This window comes from Dicentrarchus labrax, unplaced genomic scaffold (genome assembly GCF_905237075.1).
Source record: "Dicentrarchus labrax unplaced genomic scaffold, dlabrax2021, whole genome shotgun sequence".
Taxonomy (NCBI): domain Eukaryota; kingdom Metazoa; phylum Chordata; class Actinopteri; family Moronidae; genus Dicentrarchus; species Dicentrarchus labrax.
The window spans coordinates 9,612,378-9,627,652 of NW_026136711.1; the positions used below are offsets into that span (position 1 = coordinate 9,612,378).

Here is a 15,275-nt window from a genome sequence, read left to right on the forward strand (position 1 = left end):
TGTCTCTTTTCCTAACAAACAAACACAAGAGTGTTGTTACTTTATAAAAGGCTTTGATAAAAATGTTAGCCATTGGCTAAACAGATTGTTGATTATTCTTCCCTGATAGCAAGCCAAATCTGTTTTTTATGAGAAAGAGGTTTGCTGTGCAGAGCGTTGCCTCTGGTAATGCAACGACAGGCTGGGTTCATTTCAACAACATGTATAACATTCAAGTACTGATCGATATCCTCTGGTGTGTTTGCCGCCTTTTTTGCATAATGAAGCAAATTAACATAATGCCTGTTTATTTATCAGGTGCAAGCTGTGCTCAATGTGTCTAATCAATCTTTTCCAAACAACCTGGTTAAAAGATGCGATACAATAATCTAATATGATGCAGGAATATTGAATCATATTTTTGCAAATGCCAACGACAGATTTCAGTTGAAGTTAGATGTACAAGTAAGCTGCCGGAGCCACGATAGGCTCATCTCTCATCATTGCAGTTATAATGGGAATTCAGAGGGGGCAGGGAGGTAAAATGAAAGCAGGATATAGAGTGTTTATATAGAAAACCTTACTTTTTCGTCTTTGGTGTGGCACAGGATTAATAACATCGCTATGTGAAGTGAGATTTAACAGAAGATTAGAGCAGCTCTTACATCACTGTGCTTCCCAGACTAGCATGAAATACTTGGCCTGTTTACAGTTTAGTCTCTGAAAAGCACACAGACACAGTCGAATTCCTTTGAAAAAAAAGAAATTGGTGTTTTGCAGATGTGAATAACATAATGTATTGCGGCGCAGGAGGCGCTGTGTTGTAATGAAGAAGACAATAATGCATGGTAATTAGTCAGTAAAGCTTGAACAAACAGCACAATAAAGCTAAAAATACAGTACAAGGTTGCTCACAGTCTTCATTCAGCAGCAGCAGCGAGTATGCGAGTTACATCTGTGCCAAAGCTGCTGCCGCGAGTCTAACCTTGGAAGCGGAGCTTTATCTTCAATTCTAAAGACATGCTAGCGCTTGGCAGATCTCACCTCTGCAGACTCCAGGTTCTCTCCATTTTTCATCCACCTGTAAGACGGCTTCGGCTTCCCCGTGGCTTTACACTCCCACACCAACGACTCATCAATGAGCTTCTGGACATCTTGGGGTTTCTCAATGAGATGAGGAGGGGCTGGAAATATTGAAAATGTGAGGGTGAGCTGAGGTTTTTGACTTAGGCATTCTTATTATGAACAAAATAACACAGTTTTAAAGGGCATCATTTCTATTGAAATTAGTAATTTATTTATCCTATATTTAACCAGGAAGTTCCCACCGAGACACAAGATCTCCAGAGAGACTTTTGGTCAAGATGGACAGCAAAAAACAAAATAAAAAGGTTTTTCATAAATGTACAGACTGGGACAGATGACTTTACAAAAAAATATACACACACAGATGAAGGGTCAAACAGATGTTGACAATTGACTGATCACTAAAATCACCTAAACAGTGACAACAACAGTGTCTGAGTCTGACTGTCCATATATGTTAAGATCCAGATGTAAGAGAAGATTAGTTGGTAACAATGTTTATATGCTTATCTAAGTGGCCTTCAGTTACCACCCTGCTCACAGCAATTAAACTTAAGTAGCAGCGAGAGCTTTGTGTACTTTTGTTTTAGCCTGGGTTTCACCTGTCAGGCTACATAAAGGTTTTGGGTCTGTATGCAGCCTTAGATGAAGCCTGAAGGGAGTATTCAAGGCTGACAATACCTCATGTCTTTCACATAAAAAGAAAACCTATACATATTTTTATTTGCTATATTCTTTATATTGGACACACAAATTGAACATCAAGGCCAGTGCTCTTGATGTAGGGAAATCATTGTAATCATTATGTATCATGAAGTATTAGGTCTCTATCTAGGAACCATGAGTATAAGATTAATACAGCAATAAATAAGTCTTTATTATGGAAACCACATAGGCCAGGTTATTTATAGTGTGCTATTAGATTGATATAAATGTTTATTAAAGTGGCTTTGTGTGTCAGCACTTAAAAAAAAAAAAAAACATCATCGTTGCAAATATGTACTGATTAAAGCCAGCAGTCAGTATTGGTTTATGTTTAACATTAATTAAATTTACATATATATTACTACTACTATATTACTTATATATTACTGAAGATTTTTACTGATTGTCTTTGTTAATTATACAGTTATAATTTAAAACAAAGGATATTAACTCAAGATTTGGTTGATTTCTTGTGTTAGGCAGTGTATTAAAAGACAATCCACAGGCTAGTTGAATTTTAGTGACAGGATTTTGAATCCACTGATGTTCTCCTTTTAAGGTTTCTTTCAGTTTCCTAGTGGAACAGAAGTGATGAAAACCAGAACCATATACATTAAGATGGCCACTGGTGCCATAAAAACCCTCCATTCGATACAATCTGAGTAAATGATGGTATAATTATACAGGAAGAGAATTGATTTCTTGCTGTGTCATGCAAGTAACTCAAGGCTAGTTACCGATTGAGGCAAAAAAAGTGGTACATAAAACTAGATCTGTAAAGCTCTCTGCGTAACGCTCTGTACATTCTGGATGATGTGTAGGTCAAGCTACTATCATCCTATATCACACAAGGCCAGTTGCAGGACAAGAGTAATGGCTGACCGCACTTTTCCATTCTGCGGACCTCACCCCATGCCACTCTCAAGGACTGACCTTTGTGGAGCCTTTTCAGCAACAGTACAAATCCTGCTCTAATTGGCCTCTGCTATCCAGCATTTTGCCTTTGACTAAAGCAGGATAACACAGCGAGAAACTTGATAGCTGCAAATGTATCCACACAATATCGCTGTGCATTACAGCTTCAGTATGCAGTCGATGTGCGAGCTAGACCGCGAGCACGTGGGTGTTCAGAAACACAGAGCGAGGACTGATAAAAAGAGGTGGATGTGAAGACCAGAGGGGGGTATTTGTGCGGACTGGTGTATTTATGTTGGAGTCCTGCGTAGATTTAACATCCAAATCCAGTCTGGAATCAAAGGAACGTTTGTATTTGTGGATCATGTGCTGTACTATTGGCCTCCAGGATCCCTTTGGCAGCCGAGGCTGCAGCACAAGGTTGGATGAGGTCATTAACATTTAAGGTGTGTGGAGGCTGCGCTGTTGCCATCTGTGCAAACAGTAAAAAAGGGTTACAATTTCCTTTGACTGAGAGCTGCTGTTTATTTAGCTACAGAAAAGTGACATTTACACTCAAACTATATGAGGTAGCACCTATGCCAACCTTCCCTTTATTGTAGCTGCCTAATCTTACAGGAATGTTACAAAATAATGCATCAGTTTATTAACATTAATATATTTTTGATATTCATTTCAGCTGTGTTAACCTGTGTATACCTGAAGAAGCCTAAGTGGTATGTATGTGCAGGGGCGGATCTAATATGGTGTCAAATGCTGTCAAATTATAACAAATTAATTTAGATTTAAAATAACGTCAAAAAACAGAAATTAATTTAATGATCTGTCATGACCACATTTTAGACTTACTGATAGGCTTAAGTTGAAATAAAACGTAAAACAAAGTATTTGGAAAAGTGTCTGAAGATTTGGAAAGAAATAATCATTTATTGATTTCTAAAGCCAGCTTTAGATATTTTCAATTCAGTTATTTACTAATGTGCCACTACAATGTAATGTTTTTGAGTTCAAATATCTTCGTTTTGTGGGCTTTCCATAAAAATATGTTGTATGTGATTGTCTGAGATTAAATCAGCACATATATCCCTTAAATTATCCATGCCACCCTCTTGCCACCACCTGACTATATCTCTAGATGCGCCTGTATTTAGAAAAGAACAAACTAGGACAGATGGTAGAAAGTTACTCTATAAGACTCCACCATCACTAGTCATTTAGCATCACATCCATTCATGCTACCGCAACCCTCCATCAGAGCCCGGCTGAGCTGCCCCACCCACTGCACCTTTCAGGACTGCACTGTTGTTGTTGGCTTTTTCTCTTCTCTCCTCGCTGTCAGGGTCCCTCACTCTATTCCTCACCCGCTGCAAAAGTATCGACTCTCAGTCAGCGCTTACCAAATGAAAGCAGGCAGCCCATCTCTGCCTTGCGCCCGGGCCAAGCACGCATACAATCAGAGCAAATGTCGAGCGGCTAAAGCAAGAGGAAAGATGAGAATTTGCCTTATCGGTGGAATCAGTGTGAGATAATGCAGCCGTATAAGTCTGCAGAAACACAAACGCGAATACAACAGCGGGAAACGAACCTGTCAGAGCTTTGCATTTACTTTCCCTCTGAGTAATATCAACATCAACAAGAGAGAATACGCCCATTTCTTTTCCAAGCTTTTGCTTTCAGGGGTGGAAATTTAACAAAACAACAGCTTGTCTTTGGCTTAAGAAGTAGTTAAACACTGCTTCCGATACAGAATTATGAAGAAAGACTGCACACAAACTAAAGAGAATTTTAATTTCACCTCCAGCAAAAACCCAAACTGTGATTTTTTAAGCAGTTAATGAATTCATGTTTCATTTAGTACATCAAGACAAAATAAAGAGATGGGAAAATGTAACATTTTAAACCCACTGTTGTAAACTTGAAATACAGCTCCTTCATATCCAGAACAAAAGAAACTCAAAACACATCATTCCCACTTTATTAGTGCGATCGAAGCATCTCGGTACTCTAACATTAAAAGTATAAAAGAAAATGTTTGAACAATGACCACAGAGCCACCAAGTAACACCTCCATTTCTTCCTGTCAAACACAGCCCAGCTCTCTGTAGCTTGCTTGGATGTACAAGAGGTATACACTTATCGATTCCCCCATTGGCTTACACTGCTGACGAATGTCTCAAAGGCTTAATTCAAAGGGAGTTCAAAATAAGATTACTGATTTTTATCACCTGCCTGCAGACAGCAGGGGGGAGAGAGAGGGAGAGAGAGAGAGGGAGAGAGATGGAGAGAGAGAGAGAACGAGAGAGAGAGACAGCAGGAGAGAGAGACAGCAGGAGAGAGAGTGAGAGAGAGCCAATCAGACCAAACCAAATTATCAACCAACAAAAAGAAAACCATATCACATATAGAAATATTCTATCTGACCCTAAAAAGAGAATTCCCATTTACAAATGATCTGACCACAGTGAAAAATCCTAAACTAAGAAAAGCTTTGACCGTGTACAGACTCAGCCTGGCTGTAGAGAAGGGTTGCCATGAACAAAGCTGGCTGCCAGAGGAGGAGAGACTCTGTCCCCCAGTGTGACAGAGGACAGGTAGAGACAGAGCTATACATCTTCACCTCATGCTCCAAATACCAGCCTCTGAGAAATGTTCTTGTATTGGAAAAAAACACCCAGAATGTGAAAACATAACAGACACAGAGAAACTGACAGACTGCCAATGGCCAACTGTGAAATTATTGCTGCAAAATGTTTCACCTCCTGTGATGAACTGAGGCCTAGGATGATAATATGATAATGACCTATTTGTTAATTTTTCATTTAAATTAATATTCTAATTTATATATTTGTTATTACTGTTATTTATTTTTATTTATATCTTTTTATTAAATCTGTAAATAATTGAGTGATTAAGTTTTTGTTCTGATATTTTCTGGATTCTATGAATTCTAATGTTTTTTTTTGGTTTTTTGTTTTTCTTTTCGTCTATAATTTCTTCATGCTTGTCATTGTCACACTCATGCCAATAAAGCAAACTGAATTAAAATGAGAACGAGAGAAAGAGAGGCACAGCTCAAAAGGACAAATCAAGCCTTGGTGGATCACAGCGTGCTCCTGGGCTGTTAGAGTGAACGAGGCTAAAAGCTTCCAGTGCTCCTGTAAATAATGGCAAATTGTTTAATGCCCCAAATGAGTTATTTCTGACAGCTGACACAGCACGACTTTAGGGGAGGAAATCAGAAGGAAAAAAAGGTGGGAGGAAAATCCATAGATTGTTCAAAGAGGAAGTTAACTGCCTGGCAAACCTAAGCAGAAAAGTCCCCGTCAAAATAACATGAAAATATAAATTGAATGACACTTTTTAATCATTTATTCATGGCCGTGTCATTCATGAGTATAGGAAGTTACCTGCTGCTGCTGTAGGTAAACAGCTTTAGTATACTTAGTATATGGTCAGATAGGTTTGCTAACTTCAGCTCCGACCTGTGGCACCTCCTTTCCCCTGTCACTCTCCAGCTGTCACTATCGATTAAAGGCAACAAAGCCCCAGAAAATATTTAACAAACAAGTTTTCTTGAAAAGAAAAATGTTTAAATGTGAACTACCGATCATTTTCTAAGAGCATTCATTTTTCTGATGGTGGATCCAGGGATTAAGTGGCAGTAAATTATCATGACTTCTAGTATCTGAACTCAATAGGTGTGCCTCTGTGACAATGAGTGAATCCACTAACCCCCTTCCCATGGATCCAGATGCTGCTGGGCAGATTATGTCCCTGACATATGTGCCACTGGTCTATGTATAGTACATTTAACGGCTTTGATCTCCTGTCAAGTTGGATGTCAATCATGATGCCATCTGGTGGAACCCAATACAAGGCTCACCAACAAGGTCGTATCCAAGGGCTCAGCCTCATCCGCATCACTCCTTTAATCTGGATCAAAATATTAGAGGCATCATGGCTGACAGCCTTTAATCATTTTGATGTGCCGTTAAAACGAGCCGCCCTCCTCATGTACGCAGCATCATCCTCCGCTGATCGCAGCTGACTGCTTTATGAGACCGCTTGTGTCTGCTTTTGCTGCCTTTCAGTCTGAGCTGGTCTGACAGATGTGGTGCACGCTGGTCAAATATTCATGCGTGTTAGGATCACCTACCGTAGAAAGAGAGCTTTCCTTTCACTGTGTTCATTCCCCTGGAGTTCTCGGCCACACACTCGTACGTGCCGGCGTCCTCCTGCTGGAAATACGGGATTTCCAAGACGCCACTGGCTTTCCTCATGTCCACTTTCCTGGGGAAGGGTATGCTGTCCATTCTCCTCCAGTTTATGGATGGTACCGGGCTGTGAAAAGAACCACGGGGAAGTTTAACCCGCTTTTTGTGAATGACTCATTGCTTATCACTAAACAAAATTGTGCAGATTCTGATCAATTAAATGGTTATTTAAGGCTTGACATTAAATACAATTTTTTTATGAAAGTCAAAATCTTGTGTTATACAAACTCAAAAAGATTTAATTATATATTGATTATAGTTTGACAAAGAATTGAAGCAAAAGTGCTGAAAGTAAAGCTCTGACTACACGTCAATCATATCTATGACAGACTATTTTACAGTCTTATCTTGCATTATAGAACATAAAAATGTAATTTCATAGTCATGACATTAAGATTTTCATAATAGGATGAGCAGTATTTAGGGTTGTGTGTTTGCTTAAAAATGACAGAGTGCTGATGTGTGATGCTTTAAATTAGGACCCATGGCAAACATGAACTCAATAAATAGTTTCATCTATTAACACTGCACAGGAGGAATCAGGTGATTTTGACTGGGGTCCTCTAGGACTGCAACACATATAAACATTTGTACTTTTAATGAGCACTAATCAAAAGAAAAACAGAAAACAACAATATGGAATCATTTGAAAACATATTGACTAACAGTCATGGAAAACTGATAGAATAAAAAAAAGCTTACAAATGCCTCAACTTTCTTTTCATATATACACATGCAACTTAACATTAACTCACAGTCTCACACTTAAATATTTCATCTCAGCATTTCATTGATTTGCAAAATTAGACACAGGGTGTTCAAATTAACCTTGGATTGTTCTATTAAAATCCTTAAAGTCCCCCTTATAAATAGGTTTTTCTTCCTGTCCCTACAGTGTGCTGTTTGAATGATAGATGTGCAGAGTTTGACACTAGAAGGATGTTTTCACATTCATCTACTGAAAGTGGAAAGTTTCCCTTGTGCTTATTGATCATCTGATTTTAAGGGGTGGGGCCTACCAGCATGATTTGTGACATCACAAATAGTTAGGAAGTCAGTCCTGGTCCAGTATGCAACTTGTACAGTGTGATGTAGAAAATTTAAGCCATCAGTGTACATCCACTGAAAATGGACTTTACAGTGAAGTAGGAGACATCCTGTGTGTATATATGTTTTAATACATGTCTAGAGGGGATCTTTAATATTTAATGCAAGGCTGAGGAGCGCAACATTTAGGACTTTACTTTAGTCCTTTTAGGAACAAATTCAGCTGCTTTATAGCATAAACTGACCTATTCCATGGCCACTCCTCCATAATATTCACACGGATAGAAGTGTAAGGGGCGTTTAAGGTACAGTTAAGGGGTTTTGTTTCCTGGTGAATGTCAAACTGCTAAAATGACTCCCTAGAACTCCATAGAATTAAGTACATACAGGACAGCATATTGCCTAGTCCTGCACTCTGGGCTTCAGCACACTGTGTTACAAAACCTCATATTTTAACTGACGATTTTTACACCACAACATTTGCCCTCTCATTTCTTAGATGTGCAGCCTAGCTTAAAACACATGAGGATTGCAGTAAAGTGGTGGAACACATAAAAAAATAAAATATCTCGGCACTCTTCTGGTAATGTTTTTCTTTTATATGCTAGTGAGCATGCTGAGCCTGAGTAAGAGTGGGCTTACTTTCCCAGAGCGAAGCATTCCAACTTTACAGTGGATCCTTTGGCAACATGAACAATCTCTGGAAACTGAACTTCAATCTTTGGCTCATATTCACCCATCACACCTGAAAGAGAAATGCAAATGAGCGTCAGTGCAAAAATTAAAAAAAACAATTATTTTTGATTTGTAACTCAAGCTAAACAACTCAGGCAAAAAAATAAATAAAATAAAACTAAATAAAGAGCCAAGTTGTGGCTTCTGTTGTTGCTACACAGTTACTGAAAACCTGTTTCATGTAAAACCCTCTTTCTACAACAAGCTGAAATGTTTTTCGACTTCCAACGCCGTGCGATCTGAGCAGCAGAAAGACGCTCTGCTCTCAGTGCTGTCACAGAATGCTCCCCCAGTGAAAAAAAAATAAAGAAAAAGAAAACACAGCTCTTCCAGTGGACACACAACACACTGATGTTGAATAGGAAAAACAACTTTGAGAATTCATAGACGATTTGAGCTCTTACATCCAGATGAGTTTCATCTTGTTGTAGTGCTAACAGCTATGAACCAGAAAATGGGCCCATAAAATCCCCCTGGGTACCCCTACTGTGTCTACAAAGCATCCCATTCACTGTCGGTGAAGCAGCTCTGGTGGATTATAATATTGCTGCTGTGCATGCTAAAAATCTCTGTATAAAGGAGGAGACGGGCTCTTCGGTGTTCTAGCTTTAGGAGAGGCTTATTCATAAATCAAGAGTGGAGTGTCTAACATGGTTGGAAAAGCACATGTGTGTTTTTCTCCCTTAATTGACACTAAGGTAAATTATATTAATGAATTTAGTTAGTGTAGTTTCATTTCTCATAGCCGTGCCAGTCCTGGGTGCAGAACATGGTATTTCGAGCCCCTCTCATCCACCAGTGTAACAATAGCTTCCCCCATTGCTGTAATTCAGGGCTGTGTTGCACAAATAGCTCTAGAGATGGAGGAAACAGGCCAATTTCATCTCGTTGATTTGGTGAGGCATGTGTTATCAGGATGACTCCCTGAGTGACTGTGAAAGCTAATTCAGATCCTTATCACAACTGTCTCATACTGGAATGTAACCACAGCACTATCACCCATTTTAAGCAGACAGGTGGAAGTGGACGGGTAATTGTCTCATACCATAACCTTTTGTAGGGGACACCTGTTTAGTGTGCACCCCCTCCCCGACCGCTGATGTTTTGCTGCTACAGACCCTGTTGCCTCAGAGAAATAAAGGTATAATGAAAAAAGAAAGGGTAGGAAGAAGGGAAGGGAAGTGCTCGGGAATTGCTTGAAAAAAACGATTTCTCGAATCACACAAGCTATTCATATTGTCTCCAAGTAAGAAATGTCACGTTTTATGTCACGTCTTGAATTATCATTTATATTCTTAATTTAAATGATATACATGATGAAGGTTGACAACCTAATTATTAGTTTTTTCTTTAGACTACAACTGGAATTACTAAAACATTTCATTAACTAGGTGCAATGTTTGTCTCATGCCAGATATGTCAGCTATAATTTGACGGCTTTTCTCAGCAAAAGTGTTTTGTCCTTATCTTTTTGTTTTATTTTTGTTTTTGTTTTGAAAGCAAACTCAGCCTCTTGTCTCCAGAGAGCCCTCTATCACTACAGCAACAGCATTTAAAAGTTAACTAGGGAGAAGCTGCAGATTGTCAGCACAATATTTGGGATATTCTGATATATTTCTATTTAGGTAAGAAAAACATATTTAATACTACTAGCAGTAGTAGCACTAACACTAATACCAATTCGATAACAGTTTATCATAACTTCCTGTATATATCATTCTTAAGTAATATACAATTACAATTTTTACAATTAATAACAAGCTGTAATGCATTTGTAAGCAGACATTTAATTTATTTTGATTATATGTCCATTTGTCAACGAATATGAATAGTCCTGTGACATATCTATAACTCATTGAACAATTAATGAACACCTGATGTTAGCCAATGTTATTAATTATATATATATATATATATATATATATATATATATATATATATATATATTAAATATATTGGCACTGGCATATATGTTGTAGTTTTTTTTTGTGTGATATTTTTTATACCTGCATACCTTGGTCACAAGTCTTATACAGTTCTTTTTGTATTGTGTGTATGTTTATGTGAAAAAGTGAATATTGGGTTTAAATTTTTTAAACTTTCTATCACTCAGACTGTAATCATATATAGATATGTCCTCATGAGTTTTAAACACATTTGTAAACAAAATGCCTGTGTGTATAGATAATTAATGAGTGCTTTATAATACAGTGTAAGAACTGGTATCAATGCACCAGTAATGGATGCTTCATAGGAGTTATAATTGTTGACAAAAACATTAGAAACAACTACATTATTATGTTAAAGGCAAATGCCTATATATTGCTTATAAAATAAGCGTTACCACACACTCTTTTTGGTAACAAAGCTGTCTGATCAGAGGTTATGTTCACTCTTAGGAGGATTTTTTTATTTCACCAGATCAGCTGCAATTAATGGAGGACAAAAACCCAGATAAATGTCATAAAAGATATTTCTAGCGAAAATAACATTTAGCTTCATATTTCTTATACTGCATTACATTAGATATGGTAAGGAGCACGCTTCTGGGACAGAAGCCTACAATTAGATTACTTGCTGACAATGACCTTTCCTCTGGAATGCCTTGATAAGGCCAGCCTAAAGCACCAGATCCACATGTTAAAGGACATGCTGAAATTAGCAAAGAAAGAGATCATTAACCTTTGAGTTTCATTTGTATTCCTTAAAACCACTTGTCCTACTTTCAGGGCTTTTTGTTGATCATGACTAGAACATTTTTAACACTGCTGTATTTGATCCCAGCACAGAATTCATATGAATACGACTGAATTTCAAACAGTGTCAGTTCAAGTCCATCTTTGCATGCAGATGATACGCCAACCTTCCCATTATCTTCTGTGTGATGTGCAGAAAAGTAAGAAGTCAGGTGACTTTTGTCATAACGTAAACGGAACTGTTGCAGTTTGGTTTGGTTTAGACACGAAGCTACAGAGGTTCGGTTTAGGAAAAGATCATGATTCGTTACATAAGTAACCTAAGTGGTCTCCTGGGTGTAAGTTTGTTTGACCCATGCATCCCCAACCTCCTCTATGTGAACTTGTCACTCTTTATACTAAGTCACCTCTCAGAAGTTAATGGGAAGGATTGGTGCATGACCTGCATACAAAATTGAACTTTGGCGTATACACTGCACGCAATTTGAAAGTCTAAAGTCGTGTTATTCATACGCCATTTGGTGAGGCTGGGCTACAAGTATGTCCGAAAATAGAAGGAAAACCCCATCCACAGACATGATGAGTGGCATGAGGACATTTTTGTTTGCACATTTAATATAATGCATGGTGAACAAAAGATGAAGACTAATGTACACCCATATGCCTTTATGGAAAGTTATATTTTTATGCATGTGGCACTGCATGTCCACTTAATTGCAAGTGGATTATTATTCTTATAGAACACCTACTGGACAAAATATGATGTACTGTACATATGAAGGAAATTGTACATGAGCACAATATATTACTCACCATCACTGCGGAGGACAAGTGGAGTGGGTGGACCCTGGACCCGGGTCTTGGTGACGGTGTTGGTCACCACGCAGGTATAATTGCCAACATCTGAGGGCTCCACCATGGCGATGTACAGATTCCCTGTCTCCTGCGAGATGAAGCGGCGAGTGTCCTGCTTCACAAATGTTGGGTACTCATTAAAGATCCAGGAAAATACGAGATCTGTGGATGAAGAAGAAAACAAGGATTCTCACTTTAAATGAAGCCAAAAAATGATTTAATGCCGGTCGTGAAACAGGGTGGAGGGAAGTGAGATATTTTGGTTGAGGTGGTGTGTGATAAGTTTTAAAGCTCCTGAGGGTGACAAAGTTATGTCAGGCTAAGGTGAAAATTGATGACAGGATCAGTGAGAGGTTACAAACAAATGTAATTATCTGGACTCACTTCAAATGATCATTTTTAATGTGGATGAGGTCTGCATACTCGACTAGGGATTGGGAAGACACTGGGGTGTGTGTTGTCATGACTGATTACAGTTCCCTGTGCAGCCAACTAGAATCCGCAAAAGAGAAAGTTTCTAACACCACAATAACAAAAGGCATCATTAAAAAAATGTCTGTAGACTTTACAGAGAAAAACTGTCAAACCATGACAGTAAAAGACTGTAAACTCTAAATAGGTTAAATACAAATTCTGTAACAGTAAAACACTGTCATATATCATGGCAAAACTTTATTTATATGACATTTTAAAGGAATATTTATTGAATTTTATATTAAAGACTGCAAATTAACCAGTGTCGTATCAAGTGGCAATTCATATGGTATTTTCATGTGGCAAAATGGTTTCTTTTGACGGGAAAAACATGTATTTATATAGTAAAATATGAAATTACTTTCAGTACTAATATCCTTGTACCGTAATAGTAGAAGACTTATAAAACAGTCACATCTTCGGAAACAGTTTAGGAATCTTATTATTGTGCCTCAGATGCAATATTTTTGTTCCGGCTGAATCAATTAGTTCTTAAGTAGTCTGCTAATTTTCCAAAATGTGGCTTCTATTTAATTTTTAGAAAATCAAGTGCTGTATGTGTTCTGTCTGAGTTCCATACAGCAAGTACAGTAATGGTAAGGCAGTCAAAACAAAGTAATGTGCCGCCCATAACATAACTTTGCGTGAAACTGTCAAAAGCTGACAGGAGTTGTGCAGAAATGCTGTTACAGTACAATCACAGTTAGGATGCATGTTTTGTATTATGAGAGAACAGCCAAAGGTGATGCTCCAGTTCACTAACAGGAAGTGAACATCATGTTGGCAAGTACCTGTCAGACCACTAAAATCAATAAAACAGTGTTGGAGTTTAAATGTCAGCCTTTCCCCAATGTCACATAATTGTTTGAGTATTTCAAAATGAGCAAAACACACATTTTGAAGTCTTGAGATTCATGTACCAAAGGATGTCTTCCTTCCCTTTGTTTCTCTTGCTTTCCTTGTCTCTCTCTCTCTCTCTCTCTTTTTTTTTTTTCGGTCTTTTTCCAAGGGACTGCATCCTAACCTTGCGAGGCAACTGGACAAAATCACAAGATCGGGTGAGAATACGTCTCACTATAGGCTTCAATCTATGTGTTTGTGGCCGGTACAGTACTGGACCAATCAGGGTCCTCTGAGGAACTACTGGAAGCTACGTTGAGGAGACACTGTTCATTAAACAACGGTGGTGGCTCCCATAGAGGTCAGCCTTGATGCTGCTAGCATCGGTTATATAGGGTTAGGGAAAGTAAAGAAGAGCACAGAATGGCACTGAAGGCTTTTCTTGATGGTAAAGATGTTCGACTAACTTCGGTATAAGTTGGACTGTGGTATATGTTTCATTGGTTGAATTTCGCTTGTGATTGACGGTGATGGACAAATGGTTCATCCAATAACCTGGAGAGTATTCTTTGAAAGTGCCTGCCCTTTTCTAAACAGTTTCCAAAAACGGCGGCACAGTCAGGTTAACTGCATGCTGAAAAACATTCACAACTTAAAATGCCAAACGTGGATTGGCAAGAATTAATGGTCAGACATGATGGTGTTTGATCTACACAACCTTATGAATGACTTGATAAAAGGTGTAAAACTAAAGCTAACTCAGCACACCCACTTTGTGTAACCAAATAGACAACTTAGTTCGCAGTTATCTGGTTCATTAGGCTTCCGGTCGGAAATCATGAGATGCTTTTAAAAAAGAGAGCAAATTATTTAAATCAATGGCTAATTATTGAGGATTAAATAGAGTAATAATAATAATGTAATTACTATGTGATTATAATTAATGACTGACTGTTACAGTAGATGAAATTGAATAATTATAGGACTCCATTAAACCTGGTCAATAATCCAATGTAGTGTGAACAAGTGTTTAAACTGAAACAAATGCTGCAGAAAAAGGTGAACAATGAGGGTCTTTATGATACAAAATGATTTAGAAAAATGTTGTAAACCTGCTTTGAATCACGAGTAGCAGTACCATAATTCAACCACAGACATCATCTCTACCATGATTTGACAGAGATACTAGAAATGCGATGCAGAAGTGATCACACAGCAGCTCTGGCATCTGAGAAATAAAATCTAACCTCTTTTTACATCCCGCTGTCCTGCAATTTCAAGAAATTATGCAGCATGCGCTACACATGTGTGAAGTGAGAGAAATACTGTATGTTTCCCACATGATATTTTTCATAATTCATGACTCCATTTATCTTTTAGTGGCTGTACTGAGTGAATTGGATCCAGTATATCTCTAATAGCCCTCTATGGCTCTGCCTCATTCACGAGATCTCCTCCTAGATGAATTCCTCACATTACTGATGTCAACTCATCAAATCTGAATGGAGTGATGCAGTGCACTGCTCTGCAGTATTGCACCCAGGCTAACTGACAGGCACGCGCCATTGTCCTGCTGAGCTTAATCAAACCCTCCCACTTGTTAGCGGACTAGCAATTAAACAAAACAGTCTTGGAGGAACCCTCCCCTGCGCCTCCCCTAGCTGCTTGG

The 15,275-nt window shown here is 38.3% G+C and overlaps 1 protein-coding gene across 2 annotated transcripts in view; it reads right to left on the reverse strand.

Annotated features, from left to right (window-relative positions):
• The window catches only part of cntn4 (contactin 4), a 142,409-nt gene that overhangs the window by 43,904 nt on the left and 83,230 nt on the right, over nt 1-15,275 (reverse strand). For both annotated transcript variants that reach the window (XM_051416536.1, XM_051416535.1), the window contains exons 6-9: nt 12,251-12,454; nt 8,649-8,751; nt 6,842-7,026; nt 1,024-1,163 (exon numbers count right to left, since the gene is read on the reverse strand). In XM_051416536.1, the coding sequence (XP_051272496.1) occupies nt 1,024-1,163; nt 6,842-7,026; nt 8,649-8,751; nt 12,251-12,454 (632 nt within the window). The remainder of the gene's footprint in view (nt 1-1,023; nt 1,164-6,841; nt 7,027-8,648; nt 8,752-12,250; nt 12,455-15,275) is intronic.